The sequence below is a fragment of the Falco naumanni genome, chromosome 14 (assembly GCF_017639655.2).
Source record: "Falco naumanni isolate bFalNau1 chromosome 14, bFalNau1.pat, whole genome shotgun sequence".
In the NCBI taxonomy this organism is placed as follows: Eukaryota; Metazoa; Chordata; class Aves; order Falconiformes; family Falconidae; genus Falco; species Falco naumanni.
Genome location: NC_054067.1, coordinates 1,144,619 through 1,166,346, shown reverse-complemented (window position 1 = coordinate 1,166,346; position 21,728 = coordinate 1,144,619). Strand labels below are relative to the sequence as shown.

General features: G+C 48.9%; 1 protein-coding gene across 6 annotated transcripts; it reads left to right on the top strand.

Annotated features, from left to right (window-relative positions):
• Positions 1-370: 370 nt before the first annotated feature.
• Positions 371-18,915, top strand: TMLHE (trimethyllysine hydroxylase, epsilon). 6 transcript variants are annotated; one of them, XM_040614023.1, is made up of 11 exons: positions 371-504; positions 725-955; positions 1,998-3,708; positions 5,992-6,304; positions 6,548-6,729; positions 8,159-8,335; positions 9,077-9,356; positions 10,470-10,589; positions 13,645-13,881; positions 14,593-14,731; positions 15,900-18,915. In XM_040614023.1, exons 4-11 carry the CDS (start codon positions 6,291-6,293, stop codon positions 16,029-16,031), a joined length of 1,281 nt encoding a protein of 426 aa, XP_040469957.1. In that variant the 5' UTR covers positions 371-504; positions 725-955; positions 1,998-3,708; positions 5,992-6,290; the 3' UTR covers positions 16,032-18,915. The 6 variants fall into 6 exon arrangements, with proteins under 6 accessions (XP_040469957.1, XP_040469959.1, XP_040469958.1 ...); XM_040614024.1 differs by lacking the exons at positions 371-504; positions 5,992-6,304; XM_040614025.1 differs by lacking the exons at positions 725-955; positions 1,998-3,708; positions 5,992-6,304.
• The last annotated feature ends 2,813 nt before the right edge of the window (positions 18,916-21,728 follow it).

The following is a 21,728-nucleotide window of genomic DNA, read 5'->3' as shown; positions in this document are numbered from 1 at the left end:
CGCTGCGCGCAGAGGCTTTTCGCCACCTCCGCGCCCTAGGACAGTCAGGTCTTCATAGGGCGTGTAGTGCTCTGGCCGCCCTCCCCGTCTCTATGGTGTGTTCGGCGCTCTACGTAGCGGCCTCCCAGCTCTTCACAGCCACCAGGGCCGCGGTCTGTGGCGCCTCCTGCCGCCGCCCGGTGCGGGCCCTGCTTTGCCCCTCTCCCGCGGAGCGCGGGGCCGGGCCGGCCCGGTCCGTGTGACCGCCGTGCTCTCGGCATCACACACCGCCTCTATGGGCGCGGCGCTCTACCCGGCAGGTCGCTCTCTATGGCGGGCGGCGCTCTAGCCCAGCCCGCCCGCGCTCGGTGGGGCAGCCCCGCCCCGGGGCGGCCCGCGGCGCCGGTTGACGCCGCCTGAGGCGGCCGCGCTCCCGCCGCTGCTGCCCGGCCCCGCGGCCCTGGGGCCAGGTGGAGCCGCTCAGGAGGAGCTGGGGCGGCTCCGAGCTCCGGGGGAGCTGCCGAGGTGGGTCGGGGCCTGAGGCGGGGGCTCCTTAGCGGCCCTCGGGGCCCGGTACGGGCTGTCGTGCCGGGGCTGGCTGCGGGGCCTGGCCCGGGCCCTGCGCTCCGTGCTGGGAGGGGGCGGGCGGCGCGGGGGCTGCTCGGAGGCCGGCGCTGCTGGCGGGCCGGGCGCTCAGCGTGCGGTTGGTAACGTGGCGTTTTCCGCGTGCCTCAGCGAGCTCCAGTTGCAGCAGCCGCGGCGCCCCGGGCAGCGCCGGCCCCGAGCTGCCGCAGCCGGCGTGGGAAAGCCTCCGGGCGGCCGTTGCACCGGGTGGGTGCAGGGCCCAGCCGGAGGGAGCAGGGCAGAGTCGCGACCACCAGCGCGGAGCCTGTGTCGTCCCTGCAGCGCCCCAGGCCCGTGGGAAGCCTCGCTCCGTCCTTTCCCCCACCTCAGCCCCGTGCTCGCACGGCCCCAGGTAACGTTACGGGCCCGGGGTTCAGACGGGGATTAAGACGTCAGATCCCCTTAGTTTGTGATTAAAAGCTTGCAGCCAAGGGCAGCGCGTGGGCAGAGCTGTTTTCCTCTCCTTCCCTGATAAAATGCAACCCCTCCCTGCCCGGGAGAGCTGCCTGGCCCTTCTGCCAGGGCAGGACTGAGACTGGGTGCATGAAGTGATTTACTAACAGGAGTTTACTGTCGTAAGTATCCCTGTGGGAGATATACCACGAGGGCTGGCTGCTTTGCTGAAGAAAAGAATTAGAGCTTGTTTCTGTTAAGGTGTGCAGCCTGAAAAGGCTTTGCTTGAGATAGCTGAAGAAACAGCAAACGGGAGACTGCAGTAAGGCAATGGAAAGGGGGTCTGGAGTCAGGCGGCTGGTGTTAAACGTGGGGTGAGCAGATAATTACCTTTATTTCTAGGAGAATGAAGTAGCTGCGAAGCTGGTAGTGTCTGGGATGTCTTTATTAGCTCCTTAATTTAATTGAAATCCCTTGCAGGGAAGGGCTGGAAGGATAATCTGATTCCTGACAGCTGAGATCTCATACAGTTGTCTGCTGTGGCAGAGCAGTCTGCAGTGGGGGGGCAGGAGCCTTTCTCAGCAGGGAACAGGCAATCAGCCTTTTGTTTCTTTTGTAATTAATAGGTAAGCTAGGTCAGCTCAGGATTTTAAACCTTGAACTCCGCTGGCAATGGAGCGACTGTGTCTGCCGTTCCAGGGGGCTTGGCCCACCACAGGGGTTTGTCACCTGGGTTCGTGTACTTGGCTCCTCTGGTTCTGGCACAGCCCTCTCAAGGCAGCAGCTCTGTCACAGGCTTTGCTGCACTCCTCTCTATCCACATTCCCTTTCTTTATTAATTTCTTTCTCTCTTTTTGTTGTGCTACCAGAAATTTTCCTGTTTCTTATGGATCAGAAACCTTTGCTTTAGCCAGACGCTTCTAGCAGTGAGAAAGGATGCGTGAGTATAATCCACCGAACGCTTGGAAAAGTTTAATGAAAAACACATATTTTTTTTTCAGATGCCAAATGAGCTTGAAAAACAGGCTGGACATGCTGTCACAGTGTGATGAAACAGGTCTGTTCACAGCACCAGCAGTTAGGGCACTGGAGCAGCTTCCCTAAAGCCAACAGGCCAGTGTCACTCTGTTCCTGGAAGGTTTTAGCTAAATACTGGTTGAAGACCACAGATCGGTGTGGTTTCTCCTTCCATATATGCTTTCATTGGTGGAACTATTTGGTCACTAATTTTTCCAGCTCATTATTTTTCTTTGCTCAAAATGGGAATTGTGGCTTTTTATCAAAGAGGTTAAAAACAATATTGGTTACTTCAAATGCTTCTTGTGTGAGCAGTGTGACAAACTGCTCAAGGGCCAGAAGGGAAGTCTGGACAGACAAGTCCCTGCTGAGGGCCCACTCTTCCTTCCGCCTCCTTTCACAGCCTGTCTCTTGTCTTTTCTCTCAAGAGACTTATGATAATTCCTCAAATCACAATATATTTGAGTTTTCTCCATTTCCCTCTAGCACCTGCTGCCCTGTTCCTCTTGTTCACCCTGTCACTTCAAGTGTGAGTTCTGTGCAGGCTCCTGTTTTTCATCTACCATGTGGTGGACTCTTCCATAGGATGAGCCACACAGAACATATTCACATATAATGGCTGCATGGGGTTTTGTCTTGCTTTGGGAGAGGGGCAGGCTTGGTAACTGAACATGACTCCCTTCCCAAAGTCCACTTGCGTTTACATACAGGGTCATTCAATGTCTTCTTCCTCCTGCCTTTTCTTTTTGAATTTCAAGGGAAATTTTGTCTTGAAATCTCTTAGCTGTTGCATTTTGCTGCTACCCAGGTGAGCTGTGTGTGGTCTAGACAACTAAAGATGAGAAGCATAAAGGCGAAGTAAACAGGAGGACTGGGGGGAAAGAGCTGTTCGCATAACTAATTCCAGCCAGGAGAAAGCTGTTAGCTCTCACTAAACAAACACAAAGGCAAAATGTAAATCCTCTCAAATCATATAGCCTTTTTTGTTGTTTTTTTCAACTCCTCTTAGTTTCAGTATCTCTTGGAAAAATTTAATTTAGGGCTTCTCTGTGAGCTGTTTGTGGTGTCTGCTTCCTGCAAGAACAGCAGAGATGCAAGAGGTCTCGTTGATTAAATATCTGGGTCACTTACTATTCCCTGTTTTTTCTCTGGTAAGTGTTGATATTGGAAGAGGGTGAGATAAAAGGAGCGTGTGCAGAAAGATACAACTTCAGCTGGAGCTGCCCCAGGCAGAGGCCACTTCCTAAATGGATTTGTAGATGAGCTTTTCCAGTCAGTTTTGGGTCCTGTGTGAGGAGACATGAGACATGTGCAAATAAGCTTGCTGCTTCCCTGCCTGCTGCCGTTGGGTTAGTGGACATCCTTGGTACCCAAAAGTTAAACTGAGCAAGTGTCTTCCCTCCCGTGTGTCTTTCTCAAAGAATAGTCTCAAGCTTTGTAAGCTGTGATGCTTGGTTCAGGGAGTTAAATAATGTCCTGCCAATAAACTTCATAGTCAACTTCTGGGTTTCTATAGCTGTAGATTTTCTTTACTTAGTGTTAAGTTTGCGTGTCAATTTGGCTAATTCTTTTTTCCTATACTAAATTTTCAAAGCTGGGGAGGTCGCACATGTTGGAAAGCATTTTCCGAGGACTTAGCACGGGTCTTTCTACAAAACTGATATTCTGGCTGGCTGGAGACTACTAAAGAGAAAAGTGAGTATTCTTGTGTGTCTTCAGATGCCTGGTAACTCTGGCTCAGGCTGTGTAAGTTCTCTGGTGCCCCATTTTCTTGGTCTGTAGTGAGAATGCTGGAGTCTTTCAGGATGTTGCAGCTCAGTCGGTATTTATAAAGAATTTCACAGGCTTCGCAGCAGTATTTGAAGTGCAAGGTCAGTTGTGTTAGCAGAGATCTTGGTTACTGGAGGTGTCAGGCAGCCAGCAAGGAGCTCCCGCTGCCTGCCCTCCTGTGTGGAGTGAGACATCAGCTTCTGAGCTGTTTCATGTCTTGTATTAACGATCTGGGCGAGGGGACCAAGGCTGGGCCATGCTGACCTGCTGGGGGGGGCAGGGGTCTGCAGGGGGGCTCGGCTGAGGGGCGATGGCCGAGGCCGGTGGTGTGAGGCTCAGCACCGCTCTGTGCCCGGGGGGACACCAGCCCCAGGCAGCTGGGGGCAGGGGGCTGGGAACTGCCCGGCGGGAAAGGGCCTGGGGGGGTGGCTGGATGTGACCCGCAGGGTGCCCAGGTGGCCAAGGCCAGCAGCACCCTGGCTGGTAGCCGAAACAGCGTGGCCAGCAGGAGCAGGGCAGTGACCGTCCCTTGGTGCTGGTGCGGCCGCCCCTTGAGCCCTGGGGGCAGGTTTGGGCCCCTCAGGGCAGGGGGGACACTGGGGGGCTGGAGCGTGTCCAGCGCCGGGCAGGGGCTGGGGTGGGGGCTGGAGCACAAGTCCTGTGGGGAGCGGCTGGGGGGGTTCAGCCTGGAGAAAAGGAGGCTCAGGGGGGACCTTCTCGCTCCCTACAGCTGCCTGACAGGGGCGTGTAGCGAGGTGGGGGTCGGTCTCTTCTCTCAAGTAATAGAGGAAACAGCCTCAAGTTGTACCAGGAGAGGTTTAAGCAGGATGTTAGGAAAAATTTCTTCACTGACAGGGCTGTCCGGCTCTGGGACAGGCTGCCCAGGGAAGTGGTAGAGTCACCATCTACAAAGATGTGTTTGGGGACATAGCTTAGTGGTGGTGGCCTTGGCAGTGCTGGGTTAATGGTTGAACTCAATCTTAAAGGTCTTTTTCACCTAAGTGATTCTATGATTGTATGGCTTCCAGGACAGCCCGATTCCCTGCAGCCTGCTGAGGAGTGACTATTGCATTTTAGCAGCCACAGAAATCAGAAAATTCTGAGTTGAAATCTTTCTGTAGTGCTCACACTGTCAGGGACTTGTGCACAGGCTGTGGCCAAAAACCTTGCAAAACTTGGTAGCTGAAAAGTGCATCTTAATCTCAAACCATGTTCTCTTTATAAAAATGTTTGCACTTTTTTTTTTCCCTAGAGCTGGCTGTCTGCATTATTTTATTTTTTTTCTGGCTTAGCAAATTGTTGTCTGGCAATGTGGCACCTCTGCTGATTTCATTGTTATTGCCAGCTTTTGAGATCTGTGCATTGAATCAGCTATGAAGTAGGAAAGCAGGCTGGATGGCCAAAGCGTCAGTGTCTGTACTCTCCAGATAAGAAAATGAAGGAAAATCGGAAGTCTAGGATAAGAAATGCTTTCTGAGTCTGTGCTCTTATCCAGTGGCACCACATTTCTATGCGCTTCAGACCAAAGGGCTGTTAAAATCCTGCTGGGTTTAGACCTGACCTCCAGAAATTAATAAACATGACAGCACATGTAGACTCTAGCTTCATATCTTAAAACTTGTAAGGTTTTTGCCCTTGCTCTTTGTATTGAAGAGTTTTTACAAATCTCCCTCTGAGAAATCACCTTCTAATCTCCAACCTAAAATTAACCACAATTGGTTTCCTTTTCCATGCCAGCTGTGTCCTTCAGTAGAAGTAGAGATCTTCTTCCTCCTTGTTGTTTTGCATACTTTTTCCAGAACTGACCTAATTACTGTATTCCCCTAGTTCTTGCTTCTGTAACCAAGGTCACTTTTCCCTGCTTCCCTGTCTCTGTAGTTCTGTGGGGGAATGGTGAATTCAAACTGGGAAGGCTGGAGAAGGGACAAGACCTGCAGCAGACGAGGCTTTGCCAGTATTTAGCACAAGAACATTGCACGCACAGCTGTCTCTTCTGGAATTGCTTTGCCTGGTAAATCCTAGGATCTCATCTGTGTGTTCTCAGGACTGTGTTCTGCAGTGGTTTATGGTGGTCACAAAATAAGCAAGACAGCCTTGTCTCTCCTCCTTCTGCTTCCAGCTGATGCATGTGGATTGGATTAGCTTGTTTGTTTAAAAACATTGGTTGACCCCTAATGGTTAATTCCCTGTTGCTTCTGTTACATGCAGTTTTTGAGGGCAGCCAGTTTTCACATGCAACGTCCTGGTCTTCCTCTGGAGTGTTGGTGATGCCTACTATCTACTGCAGCTGCTCTGAGCAAGGGTTGCCCAATTTCACGGAGATTGTTGCAGTCTGTGTGATGTTAACAATAAGTGTGGGTTGTAGGCACAGGAAAATGCTTGGCAGCGTGCCTGACTCTGTTGTCACTGGGAGAATACAAAAGTGACAATGGTACTTGGACTTGGCAGTGAAAGCATTTAATATGAGACTCTCCAAACTCTGTGTTTAGTTTATTTTTCATGTCCAGATGGTGCTTGGGAGGTAAGTGACTCTCTCCTCTGGCCAGGCTGCCAGTCATCGTGCCCACTTCTCTTCTTCCTCCTCAATGGGCTAGGTCTCACTCATCTTTTTTGTCAGTAAATTACAGTTCTGGAGGATGATACTGGCTTTCCCAGAAATGCTTCCAGTACCTGGCACAAGAGTGTAGAGATTGAGACCAGGATGTGATACAGTAGCACAGCCGAGTCACCTTGTTCTTTCCCTTCTCTCTCTCCTGATTCTCAGGATGTGGTGCAGGAGGCTGGCATGTCTGTTCAAGGTGCCGTGCCAGCTGAGTGGAAGTGCAAGACATCACTTGCTGTGGCTGTCCCGTGACAGAAGGGCTGTCCTCGGTGCTGCAGCTCGCTGGCATCACACAGCCCCAGAGTCCCTCAAATGTGCCTGGCAATTACATGGTGACCATTTAGGTAGGTGTGTTGGGTGCGTGTGTACCTGATTTTGAGTCTGTCTGGGGAGAGGAGTGAGATTTTTTTTATTTTTTTTTCTGCCCTTGTTTCCTGGGAGTGATTTTTATTTTTTTTTTTCCTTCTGAAATGGCCTGCATTAGAGGGATGCACACTGGAGTCTGTTTCATGTTCCCTTTGGGAATTCCCAAAGGCAGGGCGGAGCAGGTTTCTCTGCTGGCGGTAAGTCTTTTAAGATAAACGAGACAATACTAAATCAGAAATCAAATCAAGGGATTCCTGAGCCTTGGCCTGTCAGTCGCTTGTTTTCTGCATAGTGCTCTGACCGGCAGGCAGGATGGCTTGGTTTGGTGTGTGCCTGGCTGTCTTGCCCCCACTTGTGCAGGTTTTCTTTAAAACATTGATGCATGAAATGCTGTTGCTGAAGCAGGTTTGCAAGCAGCCTGTCTGTGTGGCTGGATGGCATGAGCAGCAGGGGGCATAAAAGCCTTTTTCATGCAAAAAGTACCTCACCGAGAGACCGCTTAAAGAAAAAACAAGGAGAGCGTGTCTTAATGTGAAGTTATGGAGCAAGCCAGTTATGAATGCTGTCTAATGCTGATATTTGTCCTGTTCTTGGAGGTGACTTGGCAACTGAGGCATATGTTTCCCCATGGCCTGTTTGATTTGGTCCAGTGCCTGTCTGCCAGGGTGATGGCCACTGAGGCTAATAATGAGATGTTGGTTATCTAAGCCTCTTGTAAGCAAAGGGAACAGCTCAGTACTTTATCCAACACAGTGGCCCCAAGAAAGGCTGTTGTTTTCCCACTGCAAGGTGACCTCTGATAGCTGGATTTCAAAGCTGAGTGGGACTAGAGCAGGAAGGGCTCTCATGTTGCCTCTGCTGGCTCTGACCCCCATCTGAAGGGCTTTGAGTATTCCTGAGCTGTCCTGGGATGGAACAAGGAGGAGAGGTGTTATTGTAATGCTAAGCGGATAGCAAAGCTTTGCATCGAGGTCTTGATGTTGCCTGTAATGTTTGTATAGTTTGGATGCCAGTGTGATTATTTGATTCACTCTTCCCTGTAATTCCTGTGCTGGGGTCTACAACTATGTCATGTACAGCAGCTGTTGTACAGTTCAGAGTTTATGGCTTGTTGAAGAGGTAAGTATGTGACCAGCGTGTTTGTTGGCCACCCTTCTTCCTGTTGCAGGATGAGATTGCCTGTAGGCTTGGTGAGAAGGGAGGCAGTGGTGAGATCACTGACAGCCAGGCCTTTTAAGAAGATATTCTGCCTGGTCTTCATGTGACAGGCTAGCTTAATGTACGTAAAGAGGCACTGCATCCCCTGTAAGTGGGATCATAACTTGTGGGCTCTTGGCTTCAGTTCTTGATTCTCTTTCTTCTCACTGTTCACACCAGTGCATCTTTTGAGCCTGTCCCTCTTTGCAGAGCTCAGGTATGCGAACACACTGATGCGCTTCGATTTTGTGTGGCTGCGGGACCACTGCCGCTCTGCTTCCTGCTACAATGCCAAGACGAACCAGCGCAGCTTGGACACGGCCAGTGTGGACCTGGGTATCAAACCCAAGGCTGTCCGAGTGGATGAGACCACACTCTTCCTCACGTGTAAGAAGCAAAGCACCTGTGCCCTTTGTATTTCATGGACCACCAGCCCTGCTTGGAGGGAGCCGTATTGCTGGATCCCACTCTTAGCTTTGCTGGGAGAGGGCAACCTTATTTTTAAATCAGTAGCTGTTTGGGGAGGGGGTTAGCTGTAAGCAGGCTTTAAACACTGCTGCTCTTAGCAGCATGTAAGTGCATCAGTCTTCAATCTGTGTCTGTTTTCCCCAGCCCTTTTTGGGTAGAGCTGTGTGTATCTTCACTGTCTGCATATTTTACCCGTTTATTTGCACACAGCAGCTATGCAGGTAGTGAACAAATTGGCCAAGAAATGGTTGATTTTCTTTTCATTAACCTGTCCTGTTTGAGCTGGTGTCCCTCATCAGAATTCACATTTTCTGTCCTTTCTCCTTGGCTTCCCAGCTGCTTTCTTCCTTTTGTTGTAGCTTACCTTCTTTTGTGGCCCTGTCTTCAATGCTTTACTTCTCCTTGGAGTCCTGTCAGTAGAAAACAGACCCACTGAAATTGAAATACTTGGCTCTGAATTTGGAGTTGTTGCAGCAGCGACAAGGCTTTTAGGACTTGTGGCCTTAACCAGATAATATTTTGGGTGGCATCAGAGTGCAAAGAGTGTCACCAGACAAAATTAAAAGGATGGGGACTGTCCTAGACTGACGGTTGCGCTGACCATGATCTCGGGCTGTTCAGTGCAATTGTGGTGACTGCGACTCTTCTCCCTTGTCAAAGGGCCGGATGGGCACGTGACGCGGTATGGGCTGGAGTGGCTGGTGAAGAACAGCTATGAGGGGCAGAAGCAGCAGGTCATGCACCCGCGGATTCTCTGGAATGCAGAAATTTACCGCCAAGCCCAGGTCCCATCCATCGACTGCCGGAGTTTCCTGGAGACAGATGAGGGGCTAAAGGAATTCCTGCAAAACTTCTTGTTATATGGGATTGCTTTTGTAGAGAATGTCACTCCCACCAAAGAGGACACGGAAATTTTGGCGGAAAGGATCAGCTTAATCAGGTAACTAGGGCTGCCCTGGGAAGGCCACTGACCATGTTGTAGAGGAGCTGTGAAGCGTAGACTGCCGTTTTCTTCTTGTTTGTGTGCTGCTGCCGTATCCTATATATTGTGCAGTGTTTGTAAACAGAAGGTTTGGGTCTTCTACAGCCTCTGGCCACTCCGCTTGAACTGAGATGGAGTATTGCACTGTGGGATCTGACCTCTTTTTAGAGGGAAGTCTGGAGTCAGCAGGTTATGGAACTGCCTCAGGAGCATATGCTGACTTTTGCGATAGTGGGGTTGTGCACAGGGAGGAGTGACTGAAGGAAGTAGCCTGTCTGGGAAGACTAGAGCTTTGCAAGGAGAGACATTTCCTGTTATGACTTGAAAGGTTAGGAAGGGCAGCCCTGGCCCTGGGAGCCAGGGAGATCAAAAACAATTTGTAGCTCTTGCTAAATAAAAATATTGAGAAATATTTCTTCTGTGTTTCTTTAGAACACACCAACAGCATGGCAGGTTGGGGTTTGAGTTTAGGTTTTTGTCCAAGCTACAGAAACAGTTGAACTTGCCTTGGGCCATTGGAAGAGGAGGATTTTCTTCTAGTGAATAGTCACTCCGAATAGAAATGAGGGGCTCCAAGAATATCCAGCCAACTCTCTTTCTCCAGGCACCCTCACCCTGTAGTGCTTGTCCCTGCCTTCTGTCTGTCCCCTTCTGCAAATGTTGTAGTGGGGACATGGGTGAAAATTCAGGATCCTAAGAACAAGAAATGGGATAGTTGGGTAACTGCAGTGGGTACAAGCAAGGGCTAGATGCACTCTGGCAACTCCTCATCCCTCAGTGGCTTCCTTGATTTGACTGAGACTGATGTTTGGTGTGGCAAGGTCATCTGTATCTGTGGAGGGGAAGCAAGACTCGCTCCCATCAGTCTTTCGGGAAGGAAAGGGAAATTAAGTACTAGAAGCAGCATTAGAAGCACCATCTCTCAACAATGTGACTTTCGTTAAGTTGTTCTGCCTTAACTTCTTGTGTACATAGGACGGAGAGGAGCAACTTCATATGCAGGAGAGGATCTGTTTTACCAGCGCTCTGATCCCTGCAGTGCTGTGTGATAACTGCCTGCCTCTTTTGCAGGGAGACCATTTATGGTAGAATGTGGTACTTTACCTCTGACTTCTCTCGGGGGGACACTGCCTACACCAAGCTGGCTCTGGATCGTCACACCGACACAACCTACTTCCAGGAGCCCTGCGGGTAAGTGCTTTGGCTGGTTCACAGACACAAAGTGCAGAAGGCAGGAGCAATTAGCAGTGATGCTGGGATGCTTGGGCTTCATTGTCTCCAGTGCTACTGATGGGATGTACTACTGCTAGTCATACAGCGATTCTGGGCCCTCTCTGATCCCTGTGGACTGAGGAGGTCTGTAGATCTATGCTCGGAACTTCTTTACTGCCTGCATTCTGGAAGACCTAGGACATGACTGTTAGTGCTGGCTGCTGCTTGGTATTGCTGTGGTTCAAGCAGTTTTCATAGCCACAAAGATGGCTCAGCGCTGTAGTTGTTTCTGTGCTACTCTGAAGCCTCTCTACGGAAATCCCCCTCCTCTGTCTCTGAACTGACAGACAGCATTCAACCTCACAGGAATGAGCAGCTGATTTTGTCTCTTGGGTACATCTGGCAAAGCGGCAAGCTCTCCTTGCCTGCATCAGCACTGTCTCTTTTGCTGGCTGAGCTCTGTCAGCGGTAGCCTCTGGGAGAGGAGGGAGAACAGCTGGGCTTGGCACAGCCTGCAGTGACTGTCTCTGTGCTCCCAGGCTGTGTGAGTGGTTGCTGATGGATGTGCTGTGCTCACATATGCTCTGTGCTGTTGCTCTGTTTCAGTTCAAACAGGTTGGGGTTTGCATTTTGGCAGTGGTTCCAGCCCTGTAGGTAGTTAGAAACTCGGCTTCCCCAGCCCTTCGAAGTTCACAGCTGTCTGCTTGTAAAAGCAGTTTGTAGCTACAGCATTGTTTCCCAAATTCTAGCTTGCAAATGGCTTTTCTGATACACCCTCTGGGGTGTGAGTTTTATACACAGAGAAGGGAAGGCGGCAGCAGCCTCGGTCATGGTTCACAGTGAAGTATAAGAGGCTTAGGCTTAATTTCTATCTTAATTTTTTTTTTTGGCTGCTTTTATTTCAATCAAGAGGGGAATCGTCAGGAAATGGCCTGGAGTGGAACTGATGGAAGTACTGTGATCTGGTATGGCACTAGGGCTACAAAGAGGAGTCATTCAGTCCACACCTCCTGCCCTAGGGCAAGATTAGCTCTTCCCAAGTGAGGCTGTTAACTTGCTAAACATCTTAATGGAGAAGGCCTGTGGTGCAAAGCTGTAAAAGTAGAGGACTAAGAGGTGAGATCTGTTGGCTGCATGGGGATTTCAGAGCAGCTCTTCAGACCAGGAAAGGTCGAGTTACCCAGGTGCTGAGCACTGTTGTCTGTGCCCAACCAGGCAGGAAGCTTTTGGGCAGTAGCGTTTGTCGAGCTGCTTCAGAACATCAGGAGCAAAGTAAGTGGATTTTATTGCGCTCTGTGGAGCTGGAAGTAGATGCATAAAGCATAGGTCCTGCCACACACTTCAAGCCAGATCTAGTTGGCGTCTCCGTTCCGAGTACACAGCTGACTGCAGAGCCCGCATGCTTTCGTGACCTATGCAGTGTTAACCTGCTTGGCTGACTTGTTTTAGGAGCTCACAAGATCTTCCCCAAAATCAAATGAAAAGAGTAATTAGTAATCAGAACTTCAGCCTACAAAAGACCTTTGATTAAACTGCTTGGTGCCAGAACTATAGAGCTCATTAGTTATTTTTATACCTTTTCTACTTGGAAAGGTTCCCTGCAGGTAGGTGTATTCTCATCTGCAGCCAACTGAAGTATATCAAGCAATGACAGCATGGGCTAAATTAGTAGGGCAAACAAACCATCAGTGCTTGCAATTCTGCAAAACCATAGTTGTGCAGGAAGAACATGAATTTCTTGCTTTCCTGAGCCCCCATCTCTGTCAGAAATCCCTTCTTCCCAGACTGTTTCAGACTTACTTCCAAAACACTTGAAACGGTCTTTGACCTGCTTCTAAATGAAATGAGGTGTTTTTCAAGAAAGATGTGTTCATTTGAATGTCTGCTTTCCACCCATGCTTTGGCTGAATTCAGCCAAATGTGACAGGTCTCCAGTTAAATTATTGCAGAGTAGAGGATAGAAACTCCCCAGGCTATGGGAAAGACTTTGATGTTATCTCACTCATCAGGTACCAGAGAGCCTGCCCTCTGAAGAGACTTTCCCAGTGCACCCAGCTGCAGGAGGTTGTTGCCTTTGAGGCACAGGGTGTTCTTTGCTCCTGTGCTTGTGGACTACCTTTGTAAAATTATCCTGAAAATGTTGTGGGTAGAAGGGTGACTGATCACCCAGGTGAAAAGGTGCTGGTGAGGGTGGAGCTGGGAGGTCCTGCCACATCACTTGCTGTGGGTCTGGGTTAAGAGGCTCAGAAGGGAGATCAGAAGATAAGGGCTTTCCCAGAAGGTCACAGTTAATTTTCTAACAAGCGAGGTTGATACACTGTGAAAATTGGGAGTAGGTGGCTTGAGGCAGCTCCTGAGTATTTGTTCCTAACAGTACAATGCCTATGTTGCTTGGATGAAGGAAAAGAGAAGCTTCAGAGAAGTAACAGAAGGACAAAAGCTGAGTTGGATGGCTTCCCACTAGGGAGGGGATGTCCATGTAGGTAAGCTGCTTACTGGGGACTCCTCCGCTCCAAGCTTTCCAAAGGGTCTTTAATGTATTGCCTTGAGGAATGTCTCCTGCGTGTGGGAGACCACGATGTACGTGCTTTTGAATGAGAGTCACCCTGGACTCCCCTTGTAGCTCCTGGAGACCTCAACAGTACAACCAGCATGACAGTTAAAGACATTTTGTTTTGAGGTGCTCTAGAGAAGTTCTGTGCTTTTGAACCTCTGCATCCTACTGCCTGCATGGGTTTTGGGTGACACGGGTCTGATCCTACACCACCTGAAGTCTCCCAGACTCATGTCACTTGATTTGGGAGGCAATGTAGGCAGTTCTCTCAGAAAGGAAACTGTGTGAGATTGGGCCTGAAGAAATGGCAGGTACAGCCATTTCTTGCCGGTCTGTCTCCATCCCCTGGCAGGTCTTGGTGAAATGAGAAGGGCGGTGCATCCATCTGCATCTGGCTGCGTTGGTGGGGAGCACCTTCTGTCCATGGGACAGGTAACCAAGGTCTTTTCTCTTGTGCTCTGGGTTCTCTCGCCCATGCAGCATCCAGGTGTTTCACTGCCTGAAGCACGAGGGCACAGGCGGGCGGACGCTGCTGGTGGATGGTTTCTATGCAGCAGAGCAGGTTCTCCAGCAAGCCCCTGATCAATTCGAGCTGCTCAGCAAGGTGCCGTTGAAGCACGAGTATGTTGAGAACGTGGGAGACTGTCACAATCACATGATTGGAGTCGGGCCGGTTCTCAATGTCTATCCCTGGAACAACGAGCTTTATCTGATCAGGTAACATCAACATGAGACCTCTTTTTTTATGGGAAGGAGAGGGGGTTGTGGCAGGTGATAGTGGTTTTCCAGAAGATACCATAAACTAAAAACCAGTGTATGTTTGAGGGGCAGGGGTGAAACCACAGAAAAGCGCTGCATTTCCTCCTGGGCTGTGCATTACCGCTTTAGAGGAAGTGTCAGAACCACCGATACAAAGGCAGGTGTCAGTACTGAGCTTTGATATTTGGGGTTTTTTCCCTGCTCCTGTCATCCTCCTTTCAGCTCCATGCCCTCATCTCTCTTCGCTTGAGAGGCAGTAGAATTCAGCCCTTCTCTGAAAAAGCCTCTAGAAACTAGCCTGGCATACAGGGAACATGAGTAGTGCGGACTGGTCCCCTTCTGTAGGAAATTTGGGCTGCTTTCTGAGGCTCTGGCTTGTCCTAGTGCAGGAGGCTGTCTAGCATTGCCTTGCACTCATATTTTGAACAGCCCTCGGTCTTGCCTGTTGTTGTGATGCGTCCTTCTGTAGAAAATCAGCAAGAAGAGTTTTACACTTGACGGTAAACTCCTTGCTCCCAGTGCTGTGTATCTTCCTGAAAGTCCTGTGCTTGCAGCATAGCCTCCCTTAAATACTGACTAATCCTACAGGATCCTGAGGTTCCCTTTGGAAATACCTGGCTGGGCTTGTGGAGCCGTGTGGGGAGTCTCTAACCTCTTCTTTGCTTGTAGATACAATAACTATGATCGTGCCGTTATCAACACAGTGCCTTACGATATTGTACATCGCTGGTACGCTGCGCACCGCACACTCACCACGGAGCTCAGGAGACCAGAAAATGAACTGTGGGTCAAACTGAAGCCAGGCAAGGTAGGACTTGGAGTTGGAAGGCTTGTCTGTGTTTGGTGCAGGGAGGGAGGCAGGGTGCTCTTCTGGATGTGCAGACTTGTTGCCACTAAGGTAAATCCTTCAGGCAAGCTCCATATACTGCAGTTTTCCTCTTTACAGCTGCTTTAAGGTGCCCTGTGTTACAGCATTGGCATCTCCTGTGTATGTGTTCCTACTGTCCTAAAAATATACGAGCTTCCAGGTAAAGCAGAAGTTTACTTCAAACTCTGCCTCAGAGGACAGTTAGTCCAAGCTGGGGGAGACGAGGAAGATCTTTCCAGTCACTGAAATGAGGACCCTTGGAAGCAGAGGGGCTGCAAACACTTAACTTTCAGCCTCTAACTTAATCCGGAAGAAGATTTTATTTTGATAGCGATATAAAGGTGTGGGAAGCTGAATTTACTTCTGTTCGGAGGTTATATTTGGACCCTTAAATTGCCAGTGAATCCCAGGAGACCTGGGCCATCTTCACTGTCACAGAAATGGCGAAGGTGCCTTAGCACACCTTGGTATTTAAAGGAAAAAGCTCTGCCCTGTGTTTGAAAGGCTGATGCTACGTACGGCTGTGGAGGAGCTTGAAGGGCTAAACCCACAGCTGTGGACTTGAAGGTGTTACAGTGCCTGGCTTCTTCCTTCAGCTGTGCCTGCTTGAAAGGGGCTTTATTCCTACAGGGTCTAGACTCAGCCTGAGCCCAAAAATGAAAGGGTCTAGCAGGGAAAGTGGTCAGAGCCCCTGCCCCCCTCTGTTCCTAAGGGTGCCGTGGTGGGAAGTGACACTTACAGGCAGAAGATGGCCACTTTCTGTTGCTGGTGAGCTATTGCCAAATCTTTCCAGCAGAAAATCAAGGAAACAACCCAGAATGTATTTCTGTGCTTTGCTAGCTGTCGTGTTTTAACTTGTGGTTAGCAGCAGAGCAGAACTGCTGGCTTCAGGTAAAACAGCTGTGCTAGAGCACATGAAACATCTGGCTAGAGTCTCGTGTTGTCTGACGGTGGTGAACAGGAGGAAGGGTCATGCCCACTGTGGCATGGTCTTACTTGCTTTTCCAGTCTCTGGGGATCTGGAGCTCCAGGACCTGTTCTGTCAGAGGGTCCTGGTCCTGGCTGCAGTGGTTGCCTTTCTTCTGACAGCCTTTTCTCTTCACTGCAGGCACTGTTCGTAGATAACTGGCGTGTCCTGCACGGACGGGAAGCGTTCACAGGGTACCGCCAGCTCTGTGGCTGTTACCTGACGAGAGATGATGTGCTGAACACCGCACGCGTACTGGGACTCCAAGCTTAGCCCGGATCGCCCTCTGCGGAGCAGCAGTCAGACCTCCGGCACCACCACGCTGGTGCATCACCACGACTAAGATGTGCACATACCTCAGGCACCTCCACCCTCTCTAAGCAGTTCTCGGTGCCTCCTCAGGAGAGGGAGCAGGTGGAAGCCAAAGGTTACGGGAGCTTTATGGGACCGTATTCTGCCTTTGAGCATGGTCAGCTCTTGCTGTCTGTGCACCCAGCCTGGTCTTTCCAGCCTGTCAGTCTGTGCCAGCTCTGCTGAGTGAGAGCGAATCATACCACGGGAAGTGTGCCTGGTACCTACTGATGTGAAGTGATCCTCCGATCTAAGTGCCTTCAGGATCTGAAGTCTTTGCATTTTTCCCTATTGTTCAGCCTTTTTTGTCAGCTGGCAGTTCGAGTCTGGCTTTTTTTAGCGGAGCAGAAAGGAAATCTCCGGGGTCTTGTCTCACCCCAGGCTGAACTTCACCCTCTTCTAGAGAAAATGGAAATCTGTGGTCCCTATCTGATGAAAATGCCACTACTCAAACTGAGGGCTGTTGACGTATTTCAGTGCTTGCTTTCCTCTTAAACATACTACATACCCCCTTAGCAGTCACTGACGCAAGCTGTGCTGCTTGAGAGATGGCCAGGAAGGAGAACTTGGTGCAGTTAGGGTATTTCTGAAAAGGTTTAGGTTAGAAGGAAAGGGGGAAGTAGCAAGATCTGCATGTTGGGAAGGAGAGGTGACTGTGTTAGATGGGGGATGTTTTTCTCATGTTTCCTTGACTTCCAGTAATGTAATGCTGGCTTCTTCCTGCCTGTTGCGCTGTGCTTGTATCAAGGGCAAGTGCTCAGCAGCTACAGTATTTGCTGACAAATTTCCTACTGTGCCTGCTCTTTCATCTTTTCTGAAGAAGGAATTTGTGTTGTGTCATCGTTAAACTGGCTGCTGCATGAGGCTGACCATTGAGGAGTTTGTTCTTTTTCCATCAGATTCTTTGCATGTGAAGGTAATGAACACAGAGGTGACTTTCAGCTCCTGGTAGCTGGGAGGATAAATTGGAGTCTGGCAGGGCCATAAAAGCAAGTTCTGTCGTTATTAGAAACACTGGAATTTTAGAATGGAGAGGGGATTTTAGGATTTGTTTATTTTTCATTCTATATCTTTTGAGGGTGTTTGCTCTGCTCTGACGAGAGAGACCTTAAAACGGGGCTGGTCCCTCTCCTGGCTTTCTTGCGCAAGCAATATGCTCTTGGGTCCAAGGTATGAGTGCAGTGCTAAACTTGCTGTCCTCATTTAATCTAAACACTGAATATATAGATCCTAGTGTTAAGAGGCACTCTTGAAAGCTTTTTTTTTTATTTTTTTCCATGTGGACCAAGCGATGTGATGCGGTCTCTCACAGTATTTCCGTCGTGAGTTGGAAGGGGTTTCTGAGCGAAGGCTTGGCAGGGAGCTGTTGATCAGAGGATGAGTGAGGAAGTGAAGCCTGAGCAGTGGTGGCAGGTAATGCAAGCTTGAAGTGAACTGGCTTCTGTCAGGTACGTCTCCCCAGGCCTGTGAACAGCAGCCTCAGACACAGGCAGGAGCTCTCATTTTCCTCTAGGCTGAGGCAGTGAATTCCTTGAGCAGCCTGCAGCGTGTGTTCTGTTACTTTCTTTATCAGGCATTTTGTTCATAGGTTCTCCTGAGGTGCCAGTTATGCCAGCATGACTTAGATGCAAAGTTTTACAAATCTTCGTGCATCGTGTTGAAGTGGCAACCCACAGCGGTTACGTGTGCTCCCCCTCACACAGCTCGGGTGCGCTGGGGTTGGTTTCACCCTGTGCTGCTGGGTGAAGCTGTGGCCTGGAGCATGGGGGAAGAGGTGGTGACAAAAAGCGATCTCTGTGTTAGCCGATGGAGAGGACAAAGGGGTCCTGATCAGTATTTGAAACCCTTGAGTAGCGGAGCTGTCTTTCAAATTATTTGGGGGTATCAAGAGTTCCTGAGCTCTTTTTTTGCCTCTCTGTGCCTCCGGGATGTGAGGGAAGGTGCTTGGGTATCATGGAAACCTTCCCTTAGTCAATGAGGTCAGCTTTACTTTCCCCTGCTCATGGGACCTCTGTCTCGGTCAGCTGCAAGCTGAATCTGCCGCTATCCTGAGCTGGAGTGTGCAGGACTCTGGCTAGCACAAGGGAGAACCGACCAAATTCTGTTTGATGACAGACTGTCGTGACATACGTGCCTTTCTGACGAGGAACACAGTGACTGTAGCTCTGCCTCCCACCGTGGCTGGTGCTGCCAAGGGCCATGGTCTTCAAAAACCAACCTCTTATCAGCCAACTCCAAGCCAACACACTCCTCAAAGTGATTGTGTAATCTCTTTGGAGGAAAATTTTTCACTGCGAATGTAGGAGAAACACATTTCCTCATAGGTATTATCCAAATTAATGTAGCCACCCCAACAATAAAATGTGGAGTGGAGAGAGCTTTGTTTAAATCTTGTGCTTTATGTCTCCCCACTTCCCAAGAGGGCTAAATTTTTCCTAAGCAGCTTGTGAGCATTAAAACTTTATTTGAAGGAACAGGACTTCTTGGCAGCTGCCACCTGTCTGACACTGGCGTTTGTTGTGCTGTGTTACAGAGCAGGTTGTTTGCTGTAATGGTATCAGATCTGGTTTTGTAATCGGGCTTTTTCAGTTCTTTCAGCCAATAAATGATGAACAGCTTCCTTCTCCTTCTATACTGGTGATCCAATGTATGTGTTTTAAAAACATTTTCCACAACTAAGAAATAAAGTCTTCAAATAAATGATTTATAAGTAGTCAGCTTAACAAAATACATATTTCAAGCAATCAGGAACTTGAAAATGAGTGTATTGCCCACCAAGTGTGGAATAAACATGAGGAGCAGTAAAGTGATGCGTCTCCATTGACTTCTCATCGTTCATTCTTCCACTGGCCACAGGAAGGCAGAAGATGCAAGAAATTCATATTAAAAAGTCAACGAGGAGTGTCACCCCTGTGTGGCTTTGGGGATGCTGCTGCTGTTTCTTTTGCTGTGCTATAGGCGTTTCTTCTGGGACTCCTTCCCTTCCTCCTGGCTGCACAGCACAGCCCATCATTCAGCTTTTGGTATTCCAGGGTCCTCAGTCCTTTGGTGAAACCAGGCACACACACCCCTCTTTTACCTGCTCATTGCATCAGGAACCCCTCTTTTTCCTCCAGTATGCCCCAGGGCTCTGGTTTCCTCCCAGGGTGCTCCAGACCCCCTTGCTTCCCCCCCAGGTTGCAGGGTTGCTCCGTTTCATCTCTTGGCATATCCTCTCTTTGCATTTTGGTCCCCTCGGGGCCGCCAGGAGCCTTGTGCTCCTGACAGGACTTGCATAAAAAAGAAATAAGCTGCTTTCAGTGCTGCAAAGAATAATTTGGTAGAGAGACTACCAAAGAAAAAAAGAAAAAGAAAAAAAGAATGCGTGTATTGTTCTTGCAAATGTCTGATTCATGCTTCGCTCAATTACAGTCTTTATGTAGTGATTAAAAGCCTTTTCTTATATGAAAAAAAAAGTTTAATTCTGCTCTTGCTGAATGAATACTGAAATTATTTTTAACTAAGCTGAAAAGTATTTACATTTGTAGCTTTAGTCCTCATTTCATTCTTTTTTGGCTACTGGAAAATACAGAAGCTATTTTAATAGGGGCCTTCAGCTTACTTAACTAAAAATTTATTACCTAAAGTTAATTATTAAAGATCTTCATTCCAACCTGAACTGTCAGGATCAGAGAGACAGGAACGGTTTTGCTATGGAAATGGGGCAATTTGTATTTACAGGAGAACAAGGTGGAAGCAAATTAATATGTGGCAAGTATCACAATTTTGAGGAAAAACAGACAGTGCAAGCAAATCTTGTAATTGCCTTCAGTGGGCTGCAGGAAGGGTGGGCTGCCCTTCGCAGCGTGTGAGGTACCAAAGGCAACATGCAAACCTGATGGTAACGGTGTCCCCTGGGAACTCCTTACACCTCCTGCTCCTCTCAAATTCTTGAATAACCCGCAGCAGCAGAGACATCTCTGGTTTGGGTTGGCAGTCTTGAGCAGGGATGTGTTCGGTACTCTCTCTCTCGTGCGCCCAACGATGGGTATCTGTTCATTTTACCCATTTTACCTCTTTCCTCCTCCCCTTTTTCTGGTTGAACTTCAGAGACCTCCTTAGTCATCAGCCAGAGAAAGGACGTATTCGTTGACAGATCGTGCTACCTGCTCGTGGGAGGTACCGGTTTCTGGCTCATTACTGTTCATTACCTGTGCTGTCATAGCACTTGGAGCCGAGAGAATGTAACGGGGGTAAATACATTAGATCAGGGATGGAAGCAAATTGTCACCTGGCCCCCTTTAATAATTTCAATTATTAAATTCAATAATTCAATTTCTAACTTCAGTAGATTTACTGAAACAAAGGGAAAACCTTTACAAATTCACAGGAGCCTGGTGATCATAGCACCAGACCGAGATTTTCCAAGTGATTAATTATTCTGCTGTTCTTTCGCACCAACCAGATATGCACAATTGACTTGTGGTTAATTAATCCCTTATAGCATCTCTGAAAGGGCTGGGCACAGCAGCGGTGGGGCTGAAGGGGCCTGGGGAGGCAGGACTGGCAGAGCACCCCCCCTCCGCTCAGCGCGCAGCTCCTGCTCCTCTGCCCTCCGGCCCAAAGAAGCAAAAAAGAGACAAAAAAGGGGGTTTTATGTAAACACAGCCATGAGAGCTCTCCATAAAACCTGTTGCTCTAAAGCATTTTGATTTGTCAACAGCCAAACATCACATTGTTTTACAGGCAGGTTATTTGATTATTTTACTGGAAAAAAGCTGAAGGCAAAACCTGTTTTGTGGTTCGGAAACTCCTGTTGGGCCCCCCCTGGAGCAGATCAGTCCTGCCCCGGGAAACACCAGCAGGGAATTCTAATTGAGCAGATTTTGGTAGAGTTTGTGCCTGAAAACACTGGAAAGGGGGAAAGCAGAAGGTGTAAGGCCACAAGAGGTGAAAGGCTGCTGCTGAGCAGGAAAGAAGAAATAAAGAGAAAATAAAGATTCCCAGGAGTCAGAGTTACATTCTGAGAAAACATTGCATGTTTAAAGACACATCCCCATCCAGCAGTTAAGGATACTTTTAAATACGCATATGTAAGCCCGGGTGAAATGTAAGCAGAAGTTTTACTATCAACATTTGCTGAGTCAGATGGTTCAGTGTCAAAAAAAAAAAAAAAAAAAAGAGGAAGAAAAAGACATTTGTGAAAAACACAGATCTAACTGAACGCAGGAAAGAGAGCATTAGCCCCTTCTCCTGCACAAAAATCCTTCTGTTAAAACATTGGTTATGCAGAAAACAGATTTTTCAGGGGAAAGCATCTGTCAAGCAGCACGTTTGTTCTGGTACATCCAGAAAGGTGATCAAGGCAGTGTCGCACCCACTGCTGGTTACTGCCTGCCCCCCGCCTGCGAGCAGTTACTCTGCATAGAGGTTTGTATTTTGCTGATGTGCGTGTTAATGTAAAATACAGGAGCCACAGATGGCGATGCTTTATGCTTAGTGACATGCAAGAGGGGGCAAAACTATTCCTTGCATAAGTTTAGAGAAAGAAGAAACAAGTATATTTTGAATGGCAAGGTTATATGTACCCAAGCCCTCGAGGAGTTTTCATTTAGCTCAGCTGGGAAAGCTGAGGTGCTC